Source organism: Syzygium oleosum, unplaced genomic scaffold, assembly GCF_021117445.2.
Source record: "Syzygium oleosum isolate NSW1041296 unplaced genomic scaffold, Sole_v2.1 Sole_v2.13, whole genome shotgun sequence".
In the NCBI taxonomy this organism is placed as follows: domain Eukaryota; kingdom Viridiplantae; phylum Streptophyta; class Magnoliopsida; order Myrtales; family Myrtaceae; genus Syzygium; species Syzygium oleosum.
This window is the reverse complement of record NW_026607497.1, coordinates 6,910,290-6,930,961: the sequence shown is the minus strand read 5'-3', so window position 1 is coordinate 6,930,961 and position 20,672 is coordinate 6,910,290. Positions and strand designations below refer to the sequence as shown.

Genomic DNA, 20,672 nt, shown 5'->3' with positions numbered 1-20,672 from the left:
TTTCCACAGGCACACTTAGAGTTCCTCGAGTCAAACTGTTTTGTTGATCCATTAATATAGGGGATTGTTGTATTTATGGTGGGTTAATGGATCAACGAATGTGAGCAAAACGAGATACGTCTCTTCCGTTCACGTTTCTCATTAATTCATGTATCTCTCGAGTCCATGTATTTCTTGGATTTGTGTATCTACTTAATTCATGTAACTCCTGGATTCTTGTATCTATTTAATTTTTAGTTCATGTATTGTTTCTATACATGAATTCTAAAACTCTATAAATAGAGTTGAAATTCTTCATTCCAAGCAAGGTTCGAAAACACCTACATCTCCTCTCTTCAATTTTCTCTAAGTGTGCTGGTTTCAAGAAGTGTTCGATAGAATCTTGTTTGCATAGTGCTAATTCAAACGTGTTTGAGGTGTTATAGCTTGGGAGGCATAGTTCGTGAAGCTGCTTAGCACCGTTGGCAGGAACTAATCACCTTAAGGAATTCGGTTAGCCGTACCTCACCTCCTGTTTATTTTGTTCGGATTTATTCTTTTTCTGATTAAAACAAACAGTGTTACGTATATTCTTCTCCCAATACGTAAATTCTTCTTCTCCTTTTTCTTCATCTATTTTTCCAACAGATTACTCTCGTCTATGTCTTCAGGACTAGTTGGCCATCTAAACCATTTTCCCGAAGACTGTGTTTAGTCGTTAGGATTCGGATTAAGATAGGATAGGATAAATGGGGATTTAAAATCCTTCAAATATCATCCGGATTGTAAAAATATCCTATCATATGTTTGGTGCAATTTAAGAAAAGATTTGAAATCTTTGAAAATCTTCAACATAATATCCTATCATCTTCAACAAGCGCCCTCAAGCCTCCCACAATCGTCGACTCTATTCTCAGCAACCTTTGCCCCACATAAGTTCAAATGCTCAGTTCTCTATCTCTTCGGAAAATTGTCGAACCCTTGGTGAGTGTGGCCTTGAATGTGGAGTTACTGCGGTGACGGGGGGAGTGTGATGGAGTAGGCGAGCTACAGAGGAAATGGAGGAGGGCGAACTTTTTCATTAAGCAAAATTCTAAACTAAAGACGAGGGGGATCTCTCTCTGGCATTTCATCAAACACTTGGTGAGCGCCTAATTCAAAGTCGATCAAGAGAGAGATCGTGGAACAATGGTGGCCAAGAATGAGTAATCAGAGGTAAAGTAGAGAGAGCAACCGAGAGATGATTTGGTGATGGTGGAAAAGCTAGAAAATCGACTGAGAAAGAGAGGAAGCCATGGATGAGGTGGTGAGCTCTAGCCCTTAAGTGAGCCGTGAGCAAGGGCACTGGCGAGGAAACTCAAGGATGCCGGAGTGAGGGACGGTCATGGTGGACGACCGTCGAAGTTGTGGTAGGGTGCTGCTGGTGAGAAACGCCAAGGACGGTGAGTCTCGCCTTAGGTGGGGTTTTCCTGCTACGTTAGAATTGTTAAGTTGATTTTTTAAATTTTACATCCAATCCGAGTTTATCCCACTCCCTATGCCGGATTTATTCTTCGGCATTTTATCCAGATATATTCAGGTTTATTCGGTCCGGAGAACGTCACCAAACACCAAATATGATAATTTGCTATCCTATTCGAACTCAAATCCGGACCACCAAACAAAGCCTAAGAGAATTTATAATTGAATTACAATGTTAGTTTTTATTTTTTTTGGTCGGAAAAACTGCAGCGTTAGTTGAAGTTGTACTAATTTGCATCAGTTTAGTATTTTGGATTCGATTTTGTTAAAGACACTTGTTGACACCTAAATTTTGGCTAACCATCGATTAATTGCATAGAAAAGTAGAGATTAAATTTTAACCCGTAAATAAAAATATTAAAATTGCACAGCATATAGCTTAGGTTCATATAGGTTAATTGCATTCCATATCGGACCGGCGGTGGCGAGTAAGCTGAAGATTCATCGCGTAAACCGAGCTCGGACATCGAACGAAACTCGGCTCACTCAGGGGACAGGGGTCGAAAATCACAAGTCTAAAAGGCTTTGGCTGTCTTAATTTGAACTTAAATCAGCCCATTAAGCTTAATTAGAGAAAAACCCAAATTAATTCAGCCCATTTGAGTTTAAAATAAAATTAAGTGATAAAGCCAAAGCCAAAGCCCATAGCCTATTAGGTCTTGATAGCCGGGCCAATTAACTTAGGTATGCAATATAAATATGTCGTTATGTCTCATAATCATTGGAACGTTCAGAATTTTCAGAAACACACGAGAGAAGCCCACACAAATTCACAATTCATGGCCAAAAGAGAGGAAAAAAGAGAGAAAAGCGTGAGAGAGAAGGACGGCAGAAAAAGAAGAGAGAGAGAGATGGACGGCAAAAAAAGAAGAGAAGTTCTCTCTCCCGCTGTGGTTCCTCCGGTGCTTTGCAACCACCCATCGTTGTCGCCAACACTTCCAGCGTTCCATAGATTTGGCCATTGAAGACCCACTGCCAAAGCAACGAAATCTAGTCAACACTAGCCATGGTCAAGCGGTAAGTTTTGTCCTTGGTGGTCTCTGTGCAAAAGAAAGAATAGAGCACTCAAATAGATTGAGTGAAAGGTGCCAGCAAAGAAACAAAAATAAAAACAAAAGAGCGGAGACGCCCAGAGATCAGAAAACCCACACTTGGAGGTCACGGTTTTTGGTTTCTTTTTGGGCTTCCCATGAGCACGAGTTTACATCCGCCTCTTGTCCAACATTCCTGACGCTCCAAGCCGGTCCCCGCCATCTTCAAGCAACATCATCGATCAGCAGCGAAGGCTAAGAGTTCCTTCTCATTGCCGACCGCCGAGCACCACGGAGAGACAGCCCATCGGCAAGCCTCATTCGACAAACCTGCCGCGTGATCCGAGCATCACACCGCATGCCACGGTGACGAGCTACTGATCCAAGCTGAGTTGCTGGCCGCGATCCAGTCGAGCCTCATCGCTGGCCTGTTGTCCAGTCCAATGGCGTGCCCTCCCCGTCAAGAACCAAGCGTCATCTGACCCACCGTTGTCGTCCTCGTGGCTGCGCCCACCGTCGGCCACCTCATCCCGATCCGCGAGTCCGATCCCGAGACGATACAAACTTGGAAATTATCCGCGAAATTAGTTAAGATTCTCATCCGATATTCTTAGAATATTTGATTTCCTAATCTTTCGGGTGTTTGAATATTTTGTGGATATTTTTTGTGGAATGTTAGATATCTGAGGATAATGTTTGTGATATCCGTAATATTCTAAGATGCTTCAAATTAGGAGTTTTCTCCGAATTTAGCAACGTACCTGGACGACTATCTGACCTTAACCCTAAGGTACGATACGCAGCGGTACGGAAAGATTGTTATCTTATCTATAACTACTTGGATATGATAATATATCTTATTCGCTTTTTCAAGTTCAAACGGTCGGCTTTCCATTGATATCCACGACCCCGTGGATATGATTGATGGCCCGATTCGTTTTCCTAATTTGAACGTGATAAACAAATCTTGCGGATTGCTTGGATTGTTTGAGTGCGATTGCTATCTTTGTTTGATTGCTTTCTTTTTAAAACAACGAAAATCAAAAAAATACTAGTTAGATTTTAAATTAGAAATTTTGTAGGTTTAAGGATTCCTGAATATATGATAATTACTTAATTTAAATTGGGATTTAGGGTAGTTTATTTTCTAGTTTAAATTAGGGGTTATTCTAATCCTAATAGATTATTTAGGTTAATTTAGAATTTTGAATTTTCATAAAAATATCGAAAAAAAAGAGTCACTTTAGGATAGATTAAATTGTCTTTTCTGGGATAGATTGCATGTTAATTTAGGCATTTTTTTTAATTCCGAATTTCATTGAAAAATACCAAAAATACATTATTTGCCAGTCATTAGAAATAGGTCATTCAATCGCATGTCATATAATTTGCATGCTAGGTTTAATTAATTGCATGTCATATTTTGCACGTCATTACACTTAGGTTAGTTTGCATTGTAATAAAGAGAAAACCTAAAAAAAATATGTTAAGTGAATTGCTTGTTAATTAGAAATTATATAGGGTTTGCTTGTATGATTTTCTAGCTAACAATGCAGATGCTTATATTGCTAAAAGGTACGTTGTTCTCCTAAATTAGTAATTTATTTATTACTTTCTTTATTGGGTATTAAATTGGTAGATTGCGTACCCGCATGGTCACCCCACATGTTAGCAATTAGGTAATAAAATGGATCTAGACTGCCTGCTCAAACATTTTTTTTTGAAAAGAAAAGGTACCGAAAGGGCGTTAGACTAGTTCTAGCGTAACCAAGTCCCTGAATCCAAAATTTCTGGTTCGTAGGAATAAAACATATCCCCCTATGCTTTCTTTGGGTTTCTAATCGATCCACTGTAAATAGATTAGTGGCGACTCTAGTACAAAAAAGTTTACATATTAAAAACTTAAACCTTAAATCGTGAATTGGTAGGGCTTGGGAGAGCCTGAGTTACTTAACAATTAATTAGCCGAACCCCTAGGTGGTGCACCGCGGGAGGAGAGGTCGCAACAATACTCCCGTAAAATCAAGCTCGTCATTTGGCCTTGACCTGGGCTTGAGCTGGCAAGGCGATGACCTCCAAAGGAATGACGACAGTGCGCGCGGTGGAGAGGGGGAGAAATGGTGATGGTGGATTTGTCGAATTGAGCAAGCCTCTGGCCGAGGTGGGGGAAGAGAGTACTAGTGAAGACACAATTTAAAATCTATTGTAAAAAGTGAGAATAATAATTGTAGGTTTCGAAATATAACGAAATATTTAATAACTTAAGTAAAGTTAAGGTTAATACAGCGAAAATCTCAATAATTGGCAAAAATGCAATAAGTTTAGAACTTTTTGAACAATTTTCCCTAAATATTTATGTTTCCGTTAAACTTTTGCCTAATGGATAGCCATTAGCATACTTCCTCGGTCTAATTTGTCGATCATGTGAAATAGTAAAAAGGTGAGAATTCAATTAAATTATACAGTTATATGTTTCTATTAACTATGGGTATCCGAGAAAATCCGTCGCTGCATACACGTATATGTGTGCAAAAAATGAATAGCACGATTTAATAAAGAAAGAAACAATGTGATTCGAGTAACAACGGTGCACGATTGTGTTTATCAATTCCAGTTGCCATTTCCTCCATTGTTTGGCAACATACGGTTATTATTCATTTTTGCAGAACTTATGAACATTTCACTGAAATTTTGGGTGAAATTTTGGATATTGAAAGATGTGTTCAAATTTACTTTACAACATAAAGAGATGAGTGGAAGGGTGAAAGAGGTTATTTAGTATAGCCATGATCCCTTTAAGCTTTAATATTAGGGCCCTTGATGGTTATTCGATTTGAATTATGTCGCGACCTACCCTCAGGGTGTATCACTGACGCAGAGAGAAGCGTAAATTTGGAACAACTCCAAAGAACTCGAAATTTTTATTCTATAATACTGTGTTTTGATTACAAGACGGACATCTTATATATAGAGATAGGACTCCTAATACTAATGGAAACCGAATAATTAAAGAAATTGCCTGAATGGTAATATAGGAAACTGCCTTACTGGTAATATAAGAAACTGCCTAAATGATAATATAGGAAACTGCCTAAATGATAATATAGGAAACTGCCTTACTGGTAATATAGGAAACTGCCTAAATGATAATATAGGAAACTGCTTGAATGGTTGTTTTCCCCAAAATCAGAAAAACTGCCGAAATTTCCGGTGATTACAAGGATCACATTGTTCAAGATAATAACAGGCTAACTGTTCTACATCATTCCCTCCCTCTTCGGAAAAACTCGCCCTCGAGTTATGATTAGGATAGAGGGGTGTATCAGAAGCATGATACTCAAATAAGTCTGCCACATTAAATGTAGGGGAAATATTGAGATCACCAGGAAGTTCAACTACATAGGCATTGTCGTTGATCTTCTTCAGGATGCGGCAAGGACCAATCTTCTTGTGCTTCAGTTTATTATAGGTACCTACAGGAAAACGCTCCTTTCGTAGGAAAACCATTACCTCATCGCCTACCTCAAAAATTTTTGAACGTCGCCGTTTGTCAGCATCCTCCTTATACTTTGAATTAGAAGCAGCCAATTGACTAGCCACAGCAGCTTGGACTTCATTAATTCTGGTTGCCAAATTCTCTGCCGCGACACTATAGCCTGGAATTTGGGCAAGGGAACCAAATCCAGAGTATGCTGTGGTGTACGCCCATAAACGACCTGAAAGGGAGATGTACTTAGTAGAGCGGTTAACCGAGTTGTTGAAGGCGAACTCAGCAGGATCAAGATACCGGTCCCACTGCTTAGGCATATCACTGCGTGTGAGTCCAAACGGCATGACAAGCCATTCGTACAATCCCGCACTTGTCTTGAAGGCCATTTTCCATTCGTCGCCGGGGCGGATGCGAACTTGGTGGTATCCACTTCGAAGGTTGATCTTCGTAAAAATCCGTGATCCAGCAAGTCTGTCTAGCATATCATCAAGTCGTGGAATCGGAAACCTATACTTGACAGTAATCCGGTTAATGGCACGACTGTCTACACACATACGCATGGTACCGTCTTTCTTTGGCGTGAGAAGCGCAGGAACTGCACATGGACTTTTGCTTTCACGCAAGAAGCCCTTTCGAAGGAGATCTCCCACCTGCTCCTGTAGAATCTGATTCTCCTTCGGATTCATCCGATAATGCGGCAAATTAGGAAGACTAGCTCCTGGAAGAAAATCAATCTCATGCTGGATATCCCTCAAAGGAGGTAATCCGTCAGGTAAATCCTCAGGCATAACATCACTGAATACCTTTAATAAGGGCTTAAGAATGTCGGGAACACGAACCACAACTTGCTGGTCGCCCTTGTTCACAATCATATACATCCCTTCACGCTTTCGGATGTTCATCATAACCCTTGCATTCTGCTTCTTCACAATCTGAGGGGAATTACTCTTCGGTCTCAAAGTAATTTTAGTCCTTTTCCACACAAAAAAATACGTATTCTCCCTAGTTCGGTGTGTAGCATCAACATCATATTGCCATGGCCGACCCAGTAAAACATGACACGCATCCATCTCCACAACATCACAGACAATATTATCTTGATATGATTTCTCGATCGAAATAGGTAAACGGCATAATTGGTTTACCTTAAGTTCTGCTCCCTTGCGTATCCACCCGATCGTATAGGGCGCGGGATGAGGCTCCGTCTTTAGTTGCAAGTGATCCACCAAGGCCTTTGACACTATGTTCTCGCAACTTCCGCTGTCAATAATGATATCGCATATTTTGCCATTGACAAGATAACGAGCGCGAAAAGCTGATTCCGCTGGGTATCTTTCCTGTCCATGCGAGCAAGCAATAGACGACGCACAACACAATTAACTTGCTCGCCCACTTCATCTTCCACTCCCACTTCTTCTTCCTTTTCCCAATCTTCCTCATACACATCTTCGTCATGTTCAACGATATTGGCCATTCTACGACGAGGACAATCGCTGGAACGATGGCCCAACTCGTTACACTTGTAGCACCTGATCGGTTGGGGCTTGGCATATGGATTCTGGGTATTCTGATTGGGAGTGCGATTGCTTGCTGCGACTGCTTCCTTAGGCGTCCCAATAGTACCTCCTGGAACTCGGCTCGATTCAGGTGTTTGTTGACTAGAAGAACTTGCAACATCAGGCTGTCTTCCTTTCCCGAATGACCCACGACCTGAATAATTGCTACCACGAGTACTAGGGCTAGTCCTCTCCAATTGCACCTCAATTTTTCGCGCCATATCTTGGGCGTCTTCGACAGAGAATAGTCGATGCAAAGAAATCCGATCCTGGATATTAAGTCGTAAACCATTAATGTACCTAGCAGTTTGTTGTGCCTCGGACTCATCCAGGTTATTGCGAGCGGAGAGTCGAAGGAACTCTTCCGTATAAGCTTGGACTGATCTATTCGATTGTCGGCAATTCTGGAATTGCTGAAATAACAGTTGCTCATAGTCCGTTGGGAGGAACCTCTTCTTCAACTTCTGTTTCATCTGACCCCATGATCGAATAGGAACCTTGCCTTGTCGACGTCGCGTCAATTGAGTCTGTTCCCACCAAGCTGAAGCGCCACCCTTCAACTTGTACGCCACAAGTTTCACTTGGCGATCCTCGTCAATATCCATAGCGTCGAAGAATTTTTCGACCTTCCAAAGCCAATCAAGGAAATCTTCAATATCCAAATTCCCATTAAAAGTAGGGAGATCTACCTTTAGTTGATACTGCTCAGGATCTCGTCGATATCCTCCCTGACGTCGATTTCCACGAACATGCTCCTCCTGGAATCCCCTGTATCGGTGACCACCACGAATCTGCATCTCCTGGAAATCATCGTCTTCGTCTTCCGTATCCTCGACATAGTCTTGACGCCTTTGTCGGGGAATTCCTCCACGCCCCATAGCATCTTCGGGATCACGAACAACAGAAATTCGCTCGGCTGGAAGATTGCCAGGCGCATGGTTTGTGGACAAACGCTGGATGGCATCAAGGATCTCTTGAAACCTCCGATCGGTTTGATCCACGAACTGATTGAACTCAGCCCGCGTAATAGGCTCGTTCTCACGGCCCTCAGCAGCGGGGAGATTGACATTCACGTTATTCACCATCGTCACAGGAGAAACCTGCTCTGATACCAAATGACGCAGAGAGAAGCGTAAATTTGGAACAACTCCAAAGAACTCGAAATTTTTATTCTATAATACTGTGTTTCTGATTACAAGACGGACATCTTATATATAGAGATAGGACTCCTAATACTAATGGAAACCGAATAATTAAAGAAACTGCCTGAATGGTAATATAGGAAACTGCCTTACTGGTAATATAGGAAACTGCCTAAATGATAATATAGGAAACTGCTTTACTGGGTAATATAGGAAACTGCCTAAATGATAATATAGGAAACTGCTTGAATGGTTGTTTTCCCTAAAATCAGAAAAACTGCCGAGATTTCCGGTGATTACGAGGATCACATTGTTCAATATAATAACAGGCTAACTGTTCTACATCAATCACTTAGGGGTTGGCTAATGGATTACTAAGTCTAAACCTAACTTGGGCTCTTCAAAACCCATATCAATTCACAACTTGATTCAAGTTCTTAACATGCGAATCATTTTCATTTAGGAGTCGCCATTAATCTATTTTTTGTGAGTAGATTAGGAACTCAAGTAAAGTATTGCGAGATATACTTGACTCCTACAAACTAGAGATTATGAGTTTGGGACTTGATTACGTTAAATTCTCTGACGCCCTTTCGGTACCTTCTCTCTTTTATTTTCAGAAAAATATTTTGCAAGCAGCTTGAATTGATTTTAACTTATCCACTAACATGCAAGAGGTGATCATGCGGGTGCTCAATCAATGAAATTAAGACTTAAATAACAAAGCAACTAAATTGCAAGAAAGGAAATAAATTAGTCACACCAAAACAATCAAACATTTTTGGGATTTTATATTATCTTGAAATGAAGTCTAATCTACATAACGTGCGATTTCCTAACATGCAAACTATATGACATGCATATGATATTTTTTTTTGAATTTTTTTTATTAAAATTCGAAATAAATAAATGTCTTAATTTAAACAAATGATTAAGTCTAAGAGAAAAATATAATCTATTCTAAGATATTTTTGATATTTTCTTTTATTGGAAACAATCAAGCAAAGGATAAGCACTCGTCGCGGGATAATATTCACCGAATCCGCATGCGTGATCCACGAAAATCTCAAATCAAAGATTACGATAATCTAAAAAATAACCCGTCGTCTCACGGATTAAATTAGAGATTACCGCAATCTTTAGGCACAACAATTACCCAAATATTAAGTTGAATTAATTAAAAAAACGATCCGAAATCTTTACGAATCAAATTAGTAATTATATCGACTCAATCAATAGCCCTAATTGGATAATGCCCAATATCTCAATCAAATCAATTAGATAACAAAATCTATCCGAATTAAGCAATTAAACAATTTATGTCAAATTGGATAAGATTGTTATCTAATTTGGACGCACGTATTCTTATCGGAATCGTATCGGATCATGGCTTGCGGATGAGGCTCGGAGGATGACTGGCGGTGTACAGTGCTCAACGACGGGGCTACTCATGGTGTGGGGTGCTCGATCGAGGATCACAAGCAGCTCATTGGCGTTGTGGCTAAGGATGCTCCTGGTGGATGACTTATGGCCGATGGGGAGTGCTCGATGACGGGGAGGTACTCAACATATCCCTCGGCGGATGATGGTTTGAATGCTCAGCCGGCTATGGTGACTGGTCGTGACGTTCTGCCAAAGGACGACAGTTCGTAGGGCTCCCATAAACCTGCAAAAACAGAGACGAAACTCCTTGGCTCGATGGAGGGTCGATGGCTGCAAGGGGAGGACACGATGATCCAGCAATATCACGCATCGTTGGGCTCGACAAGGCTAGAGCAAATCGGCACAAGGTCAGCAGGATGCAAAGCGAAGGGTCTGGATTCTTTGAGAACCCGCTGGAATCATTCCTGGACGCTCGAAGGCTCGGTTCTCGTTTGAGAGAGCAGTAGCAAATCAGCAGGAAGCATAACAGTAGTTGTTCATAAAGGGAACTACCGCATGCCCGCAAAAGGAAGAGGCCTTTTGGTTGAATTTCTCCGCTCAAGACCACCTGGCTATGAATTTCTTTGACTCAATCTTCTTGACCTTAGTTGGCAGGATGTAATCAAAAGGCGACAAAATCCACCTCTTGGTCTCACGGCCTTCAACCTTCAACTTGGATAAGTCTTCAGCTTGAACACAGCAATGGATCTCGTCTGTGTCGCTAGGTTTTGAGCTGGACCGTTGAGTGTGCGAGGGAGTGAGGGGCGCTGCAATTCGCAGCGTGAAAGTCCAGCACCAAGGGACACGAACGGCGGCCGCGGAGGGACTTCCTTCTTTTTACCTTTCTTTTCTCTCAACGTGTCGTGTATTTCAATTCTGTGGCCTCCCCCTTCAAACATGAATGGACGTCCCTTTATATAGTATTAGGTTTAGATTAAAATTCCCAATTTTAAATTTTAAGAGATACACTTTACTGATATGAAACTTTTATTATCTCTTAAAATCTTGATAATATCAAACCAAATCGAACAATTATCTTTCAAGATTTGAATTATAATCAAGATTAATTGCTCAGTTATCCTATGGGAAAATTTCGGCTCTTATAATACTCATAAATTACTAAATGATTAGCCAAAATTTAGGTGTCAACAAATTATAACCACTCTTCTGATACTCTTAACTTCTAATGTTGGCGAGTCCGTTCTCGCATTTATGAACGTAGCAGAAGCCGAGAAGTCTTTTTATACGAAATGAAACATATTCAAGCCATATATAGATCAGAGTATCGTTCATGACATAAAACTTATGACCTTGCATTCGACATAACACAGGATTGACTCATAACGTTGGTTTTTTTTTTTTGGTAAGGATGGTTTTTTTTTTGTTTATGTTATAATAAATGGAAGTTTTCATTTTTCCATAAATCAAATTATTCACCAACCCATGATTGGTCGAACCGGTGTGACGGTTTCCAGAAGTAGAGATATTTTCACATATTATTGCAACTTTCTATACATTTTTACATTCCTTCCGCTAGAATTCATCAAACATTTCCTCTAATGCTCATACCTACGAACTCCTTTTAGACTTTCAGAATCGCGATTCACACAAGGGTCTTGCACGCGGAGGTCTTCGGGTCCCACATGGCCGGCAACAGAAACTTGCGGCCATGGACGCCGATCGCATTGTAACTCGCCCCTGTCGTCTTGTCCACCAGGACTTGGCCAGGATACCCCGGGTACGCGCCCTTCCCGAAGATCCCCGTGCACGCGCTCACCGCCTCCAGCGGCGCCCCGGCCACCCCCTGGTAGTACCCGTTGTTGAACGGGTTCGTCACGGCCCCAGCCAGCACTGTCGCCAGGTTGATCACCATCCCGTCGACCCCAACGTCGCCGTTGGGCGCCACCAGCGGGGGCGTCTGCGGACCGTACTGCGGCTGGTGGAACGGCCAGGCGCACTGCCCCGGGCACTGGCTGACCGCGTTCCCCACCCACGCGTACGTGAATTTGGCCTTCCCGGCCGCGCCGGAGCCGTGGGTACCGCACCGGCTCATGCAGAACCCGTCGACCGCCACATCGGTGGAGGTCAGCACGAGGTTGATGGCAAGCGCCCTGGTCTTGATGCTCTTGTAGCCGGCCTTAGAAGCCAGAGCCGCCAGTTGCCCCGTCTGCAACGATTTGCCGAGGGAGTAACTCTCGTCGAGGATCTGGACCCCGACGGCGAGGTTGGAAGGGCCGCCCTTGTAGCGGGCGGTTGTGCGCCACCACAAGGAGACGGAGGGGGGCGGGGAGGTGGCCGTGGCGGAGAGGGAGTGGAGGAAGTCGAGGATGACGGAGCGCTGGGCGGGGGAGAAGGCGCCGTACCAGAGGAGGTTGAGGGTGACGTTGCCCTTGAGGAGGGGGCCGTTGTGGTACTTGAGGACGAGGGGCTGCTCCTGGACGAGAGCGGAGGCTGCTGGGCGGGGGCCGAGGCAGCAGAGGATCACGAAAACAGGTAAAGTGACGCTCGCGAAGTTTCTGTAACTTGAAGAGGCCATTTTTACAGGGAAGGACAAGTGCGAGAAGGAGGAAGAAGATAAGAGAACGAGGGATTGATTTGCTTCTGCTTGGGTGATGAGTGAGGAAGGGGGAGCGGCGATGTATTTATACGGTGGAGGAAGGGGGGGAGTGAGTGCGTGAGTGCGTGGGGGCTGGGAGGATAGCTGGCTCGGAAGGGGAAGAAAGATAGAGGGAGGAAGCATCTCGGGAGTGGAGTGAGAAGAAGAGAAGACGCGTCGGATTGGTTTTGACGGGTTCAAAGGTCAAAAGGGTATTGCTGCTTTTTGCTGGGTGCTTGAGCTGGGGGCGACTTTTTCTCGGACAGCACAAGATGAAGACACTGACTTTATTGGGATGCAAGCAAAGTGGACCGAAATCGAGTGGATATTTTGCTACGCCCGTGGCGGACGTTTTCTTGGGGTGACTATGTTCCTGTTCCGATCCAGTGGGAGACAGGGAGACGGGCTAATGGGATCGTAATCCATGTCTTATTTCCTGATTGACCGAATAAAATATGAGAAAAAAAGATGGACTCTTCGGACTCCTCCAGCTTCTGAGAAGTCTGGGACTATTTCTCGAGGTCTATCTCTTGCCAAAGGTCGGTTGCACCGGCCGCTACGCACCTTGCTTTGCAGACCATATGTAAAGTCTGGAAATTCCTACATTAATTAATAACATGTAAGAAATAAATGCGATAAATATCACAGGTCAAAATTTTAGTCGGATTATTAACATGGCAGTATTTTGCGTGTCCGTAATTTTCGGAAAGTGATTCGTTAGGGCTATATTAATGAATATCTATTTTTGGATTGATTATCTAGAGCGACAATGAAACATGTGTCGTCACTTTGGTTGTTAATAGAGACTGTTACGCTCCGAGTTTACGTATCGAATTAGTGGCAGCTTAGAAATTTACTGAGTTGAGTCCCTCCTTGCGCTTGGTAAATTTTGCTTAATGTTTTGACAGGTCTAAAATATTTTTCCGTATTATCAATTTTTAAATCGGATATTGATTTTCTTATTTACATACTGATTTACTAGATATCTTGGCGAATTATCAGAATATCTACTTTGAAACCATAGGGTTAAGCCAAATGTCACCCTTTAATTTGAACACCTCTCATCTAATCTCAACGTAGTGTTTTTGACCTTGGTTAAAAGATCTTATCCTTTTGTACTCATTTGAGTCTTCCAAATACATCCCCCAAGTTCTAATTAGAGAGCTTCAACATATTCTTACAAAGAAAAGAAAGAGTTCCATGTCACTTTCCCTTCTCTTTCATTTCCCACTCTTTTGAATCAAAGGCCAAGGTCCTACGTTTGTATTTTGAAAGTTTCCAAATCGATTTTCAAGCGTTCATAAGGTGAATTGTTGTATTTCCTCTTCATCTTATCAAAATAGTTTCGTAACTTACGAATATTGAGGGTTCTTCATTTATGTTCTTGATTATTGTGCTTTGAAGGTATTTAAAGCTTTGATTTGCTCAAGTCATTTTCAAGGTAAGTGAACCTTTAAGGGCTAAGTTAGGTCAATCTACTTAGCACTTTTGACTTGGTCGTTTGATGGTTGTTAATTTGGGTTTGGACTTTGATGTTAAGCGTGAGAAAGTTCTAAGGAACGCTTGTTGAATCGTTGTGCTCGTTTGATTTGAGTCGATGAGTCTTTTACAAGTCAAGGTTGTGATTAATCGACTTCCGTAAGATTCAATAGTAATAGACGTGGAAATAATGAAATTAAACTAGAAAGTGATATTTTTGCAATTCAATTAAGTTATCTATTTACTAGCTAAGTGTTGCCAATTAATCGTGTTGTTGATTATTTGATATGTCGACATTGACGTGGTTGAATCTTCGAGGTGTCGATGTCCACGTTGTTGATTTTCGAGTTGATTTGTCGATTGAGACCAAGTTGTCGATGTACAAGATGTCGATTGTTAAGTTGTGTATTCTTTGTGTTATCAATTTGTAACTTGTTGACGAATCTATCAATCTTTGACTATGTTATCATCGTTCACATAGAAAACGAAAAGAGCTAAGGGTGTTATTACTATTTATGTAAGTGATGCATTGAAAAAACACGGCGATTGTATTTCGGTAATATTTTGCATAAAATGATGCCGTGTGCCAAATGTTGATTTTGAGAATGGCTAGTCAAGAGATAATAAATGAGTATTGAATTTAGTGTTGATGTAAGGAACATCTAAAAAAAATTGTGTAATGTTATCTCCACTATTGTTGCGGAAATATTATTGCATGTTTCCGTCGCCAGCGTATTAGTGGCGATGATACCTCGGAGTTGAGATGCCCTGGGAGTGTTCCGGATGCCTTGGGAGTCGAGATTCCCCTTCTGTCAGGGCATCTTGAGATATCTCGTGAGTCGAGATGCCCCGAGAGTGTTCGAGATGCCTTAGTGTGTTGGGATGCTCTGGGAGTATTCGGGATGAGACGATATGCAAAAATTGAATATGATATATGTGTGTGCGCACATTATAAATGCATATGTTCATACGTGCCTATTGATGAGCTAATTGATGTTAGTCGTGCATCAAATATATTATGCCATCCGCTTGCAATGAAGTAAATAATCTTACGCAGCATGATTCATCAATTCATTGGCATATGTGATAAGAAGAATAGTGCAGTATTCTTTCAATTGCCTTCTAGAGTTATTTTTTACTCGTCTTAATTTAACATTGAGTAATGAGATAATTTCCTACCTTAAACTTAGAGATTTCGTTTACTGGACTTTGGCTCATTCCTTTATTTTTTAGATTTGTAGGATGGTTCCTCCTCCTATGCATGTTTTGGAGTGCCATTGTATATAAAATGAGAATATCAGGATATACTCATACCGAGAATCGAGATAGTGTATGTTAAGTGTAGTTCCACTGTCTAGGTGGATGTAGGCTTACCCAAGCTTCTTCCCACCATTTCATCGCATGGTACGCTGATGTAAAAGGCGAGACGGTCGGACCATTGAGAGGGATCGATGGTCCCATGGGCATGACAATGGAGGAGGCGTGATGATGCCGTAGATCATCCATCCTTGAGTTGGATGTACAGGCAGACTTTTGGGCATAAGAATAAAGTGTTGAAGTTATGTTACTGTGACCCTTTCCATGTATTTTGTGTGTTGCTTGGACATTGTATTGAAATGGTTATGTTAAAATAAGAAGATGCATATGTTGGTTTTTTCTTGTCTACTTTATAATAAATAGAAGTTTGCATTTTTCCATAAATAAAATTATTACTTTCACATATTATTGCAACTTTCTATACATTTTTACATTCTTTCTCGTTTGAATAACAAATGAACTACAATTCCTCTAGCATTTCCACAAAAGCTCATACGGTCATACCTATGCTATGAACTCCTTTTAGACTTTCAGTATCGCGATTCACACGGGGGTCTCGCACGCGGACGTCTTCGGGTCCCACATGGCCGGCAACAGAAACTTGCGGCCATGGACGCCGATCGCATTGTAACTCGCCCCCGTCGTCTTGTCCACCAGGACTTGGCCAGGATACCCCGGGTACGCGCCCTTCCCGAAGATCCCCGTGCACGCGCTCACCGCCTCCAGCGGCGCCCCGGCCACCCCCTGGTAGTACCCGTTGTTGAACGGGTTCGTCACGGTCCCCGCCAGCACCGTCGCCAGGTTGATCACCATCCCGTCTACCCCGACGTCGCCGTTGGGCGCCACCAACGGGGGCGTCTGCGGACCGTACTGCGGCTGGTGGAACGGCCAGGCGCACTGCCCCGGGCACTGGCTGACCGCGTTCCCCACCCACGCGTACGTGAACTTGGCCTTCCCGGCGGCGCCGGAGCCGTGGGTACCGCACCGGCTCATGCAGAACCCGTCGACCGCCACGTCGGCGGAGGTCAGCACGAGGTTGATGGCGAGCGCCCTGGTCTTGATGCTCTTGTAGCCGACCTTAGAAGCCAGAGCCGCCAGTTGCCCCGTCTGCAACGATTTGCCGAGGGAGTAACTCTCGTCGAGGATCTGGACCCCGACGGCGAGGTTGGAAGGGCCGCCCTTGTAGCGGGCGGTTGTACGCCACCACGAGGAGACGGAGGGGGGCGGGGAGGCGGCCGTGGCGGAGAGGGAGTGGAGGAAGTCGAGGACGACGGAGCGCTGGGCGGGGGAGAAGGCGCCGTACCAGAGGAGGTTGAGGGTGACGTTGCCCTTGAGGAGGGGGCCGTTGTGGTACTTGAGGACGAGGGGCTGCTCCTGGACGAGAGAGGAGGCCGCTGGGCACGGACCGAGGAAGCAGAGGATCACGAGCACAGGTAAAGCGAGGCTCGCGAAGTTGCTGTGGCTCGAAGAGGCCATTTTTACAGGGAAGAACAAGTAAGAGAACGAGGAAGAAGACGAGAGAACGAGAGATTGATTTGCTTCTGCTTGGTTGATGAGTGTGTGAGGGGGAGAGGCGATGTATTTATACGGGAGGAGGAAGTTGGAATGAGCGCGTGCGTGTGCGCAGGGGGCACAGCTAGCTCTGAAAGAGAAAAGAGTGCGAGGAAACGTCTCGCGAGGGAGAAGAGAAGACGCGCCGGATTGGTTTGACGGGTGTGGAAGGTCAAAAGGGTACTGTTGCTTTTTGGTTGGGGTTCGAGCTGGAGGCGACGTTTTCTGGAACATTACAAGAAAACACCCGAATCGAAAGGATGTTGCTCTACCCGCCTCGCACGTAAGTTGGACTAAGATGTATGGAGGTATAGACAAAATAAATTGTGGCGGAATTCGACGTTCGAAAGTGAAATTATACGTATATAAAGAGAATATAAATATTTATAGTCTTGACTTCCCTCGCGGGCATTTTCTTAGGGGGACTATGTTCTTGTTCTGATCCATTGGGAAATAGGCTTCTATTGTATAATGGAATCGTATTTTTTCGATGCATTATTTCCTGGTGACTGAATAAATTATATTGGAATTCATTACCAATCCCGACGGCTAGGCTGACTGAATTAGACCCACTTGTGTACCCCAAATTTGGTTTTGTCGAACGACGAAACAACTCCGATTGTCATTAGACAAAAGCCTTTTTTCTTAGGTCCATCAGCATGAAACTTGTGCAGATAATCGGGGTCAGTCATGTTTGGAGCCAAAAGCAAATTGCATTATATCCACTCCGAGGTCATGAAGACACTATGCACTTTCAACTGAATATTTTCACTGTTAGGATGCACGTGTGAGTTGTGTTATAGAAATCCTACATTGAACAACTGGCGTGGTGTAGTGTGGTCTAGTGTAAAATAATTAATATATCTTAATTTGCCCATAACTCATTAACTTAAACTTTCGAGTAAATGTTGATCCAACCGAATATGTTAATAGGCTCAAACTTGAGCTCCCATTTAGCACGTGCTCCCAACATTCACAAATGGATTAAAATTTTTTGTATATTTCTACACGTAATCTAAGCACTTGATCCATTTAAATCTTTTCTTTTTTCTTACCATATCGTGAGGTCTCCGGAGCATCACTAAACTTGTTAAGATATACTATCCACGCCCTTCTTTCCCACCCGTAAAGTGTTTAAGGAAAAAATGTGATTGCGTACTTGATTCAATAATGCCGATGCTCCAGTAGCTTTCTACTCTGTTATATCCAGCTTGGTATCGCCACGACGTTGGTCGCATCCATAGGGGTACGAGGAGGGAGGACCTAAAAAGTCCTCTGTGCACGCTTCATTTCCATGAACACAACTCTCCTTGGACACGGCTAGGGCCACGGGACATTATTGCACGCATAAACGATATGGACGTGACAACGGAGGGGAAAAAAGACCACATGACACGATAAAGGCTAAGGGAGCTGTTAGAGGGGTGGAGTTACATCCAGCTTGCGCTGCGAGGGCTGAATTTCGTTAGGACGAAAGGAACAAGAGGTGTTTTAATGCAAGGGACGACTTTTGCATGGAAATAGGAGCTTTGCCGACTTGAAATCGGACCCCCTACCCTGTCATTTCTCGACTTCTTGGTTAGAGAACGAGACGCCCACAACACTCCAATTTGCATTAGTTGGACGGGCGCACGGCTTGCTTTTGATTACGCGTTTGCGAATGGGGCTATTGCTGTTGCGCGTCTGTATCATATGATCTCACTCCCTGTTGATGCAGGTAGGTATGGGGATAACTATGGCTTTGGGCTCGCCATCAGGTGGTTGACTAGAGCCACTTTGATGTGGAGAAGTTGTCATTTATGTTTGATTACTCTCGTCTCTGTCTACAGGATTAGTCGGCCATCTAAACCATTTTCCCCCAAAGAGAATCTAGTGCTGAATTGCGGTGTTAGTCGAAGTTGTAAGCCTAATTTGCATCGGTTTAGCATTTTGGATTCGATTTCGTTAAAGATACTCCTGTGAAATCGAGCTTGTCATTTGGCCTCGACCTAGGCTCCAGCGGCGGCGACGGCCTCCAAAGGGACGACGACAGCGTGCGCGGTGGAGAGGGGGAGACATGATGGGGCGCGGTGGATTTGTCGAACTGAGCAAGCCTCTTGGGCGAGGTGGGTGGGGGGAAGAGAGTATGAGTGAAGACACAATTTGAAATCCATTGTAAAAAGTGAGAATGAGAATTGTAGTTTCAAAACATAACGAAATATTTAATAGTGCAAGTAAAGTTAAAGATGATTTTGTTTTTTGTAATTTTTGGGTAAACTGTGAAGCTATTTAACACCCATATATTTTTGGGCCTTGACATTATCAACCCATTTATAGCCCATTTATTGAAGATAGCTAACCAATAGAATGACTTTGTCCATCAAATATAGATTAAGAAATATGTCTACAAGTCTATATGTAAGTCTCCAATTTAGAATCAAGAGTGGGCTCCCAACTACCATACCAAACTTTGGCAAGAAATCCGATAGAATTTTCCATTGGGGTGCATTAATTGGAAAAAGGGTTTTGATAGCATTATAATTTTTGGGCCACTTTCACAAATTTTTCAAAGAATGGACCCCACAACAGTTTATAATTTTTTTTTTATCTTTTTATGGCCTAGAACATATTGTTATTCTCTTAATAGATTGAAGACAGTTACTTAATCATATCTCTTGAAAAAAAAAAAAGTCGAATTTCATCGAATATGGCAGTTCGACATTGACGTGCAACGACTTTATTGCGCAATGCACGAAAGTTCAGTAACCATCGCCATTAGAGTTAACTAAAAAGAAGGTTGTCGTGGCGTACGTTTGCGAATCTAAACTTTTACTCGACTTTATGTGTCACGGGCTCCCAAGACTTTGTCAATTACTCATAATAGAAGGGACACGATATACTCAAAAAACCTCAGCTATGCTCATGATGTAATTGGCAGTTGATGATACTTAATCGCTAAAACTAGTGCTGCGAGGCCTACACTATAAAGAGACGTGGTGGATCCTTGGTTTTTTCAATTCAGGGTCTCGACAAAACAATCCGACATGATAAACTAGTCTAGCAGTTTAGACACATTGTACTCGAGACATGTCTTTCATGCATCGAATCTCTACAATGAAATTCAATTTTGGTTTGTTCTTTTGCAAGCATCAAACAACGACCGTCCACCAAAATCTAGCAAATTTAACTTCACGGATGCCGCTTTTATTCGACCCCTTTTTTTAGTAGATAGATAATATATATGTGCAGCCCCCACAAATCGCACTAGATATCATTTCATTTGGGCCAACACGACTTTAAGGTGCTGCTGGCAAATTCATTTGAGCTCATTGATAAAGGAAAGTGACACGATAGGAGACGAGCAAAGGTAAGAGTCGTGCGTGCTTAGGGTATTTTATAAATTTGTAAGAAATATTTTTTAAAAAATTGGTTCAGTCCAGATGGTCTGGGTCGACGGTACCACACATGGAACCGGGAACCAAATGAAAATCGCCGATTCCAATTTTTTGAAATCGAGAACCAAATCGATACTCTCGGGAACCGTCTCGAGCTAGCCGGTTTGGTCCAGGCGGTTCCTTTTGCATATCCCGATTTGTATCACTTGAAAAA

The 20,672-nt window shown here is 42.8% G+C and overlaps 2 protein-coding genes across 2 annotated transcripts; both read right to left on the bottom strand.

Annotated features, from left to right (window-relative positions):
- Positions 1-11,609: 11,609 nt before the first annotated feature.
- On the bottom strand, positions 11,610-12,769 carry LOC130139594 (protein EXORDIUM-like 2). The gene has a single exon (XM_056316861.1). It carries the CDS (start codon positions 12,675-12,677, stop codon positions 11,745-11,747), a length of 933 nt encoding a protein of 310 aa, XP_056172836.1. The 5' UTR covers positions 12,678-12,769; the 3' UTR covers positions 11,610-11,744.
- Positions 12,770-15,882: 3,113 nt separating this feature from the next.
- Positions 15,883-17,106, bottom strand: LOC115667817 (protein EXORDIUM-like 2). Its single transcript, XM_030589358.2, has one exon. The coding sequence runs from the start codon at positions 17,007-17,009 to the stop codon at positions 16,077-16,079; it is 933 nt and encodes a 310-aa protein (XP_030445218.2). The 5' UTR covers positions 17,010-17,106; the 3' UTR covers positions 15,883-16,076.
- Positions 17,107-20,672: the final 3,566 nt, after the last annotated feature.

Bases quoted from the DNA above. Each gene is read 5' to 3' on its own strand.
- LOC130139594 (XM_056316861.1), bottom strand. From the start codon at position 12,677: ATGGCCTCTTCAAGTTACAGAAACTTCGCGAGCGTCACTTTACCTGTT.
- LOC115667817 (XM_030589358.2), bottom strand. From the start codon at position 17,009: ATGGCCTCTTCGAGCCACAGCAACTTCGCGAGCCTCGCTTTACCTGTG.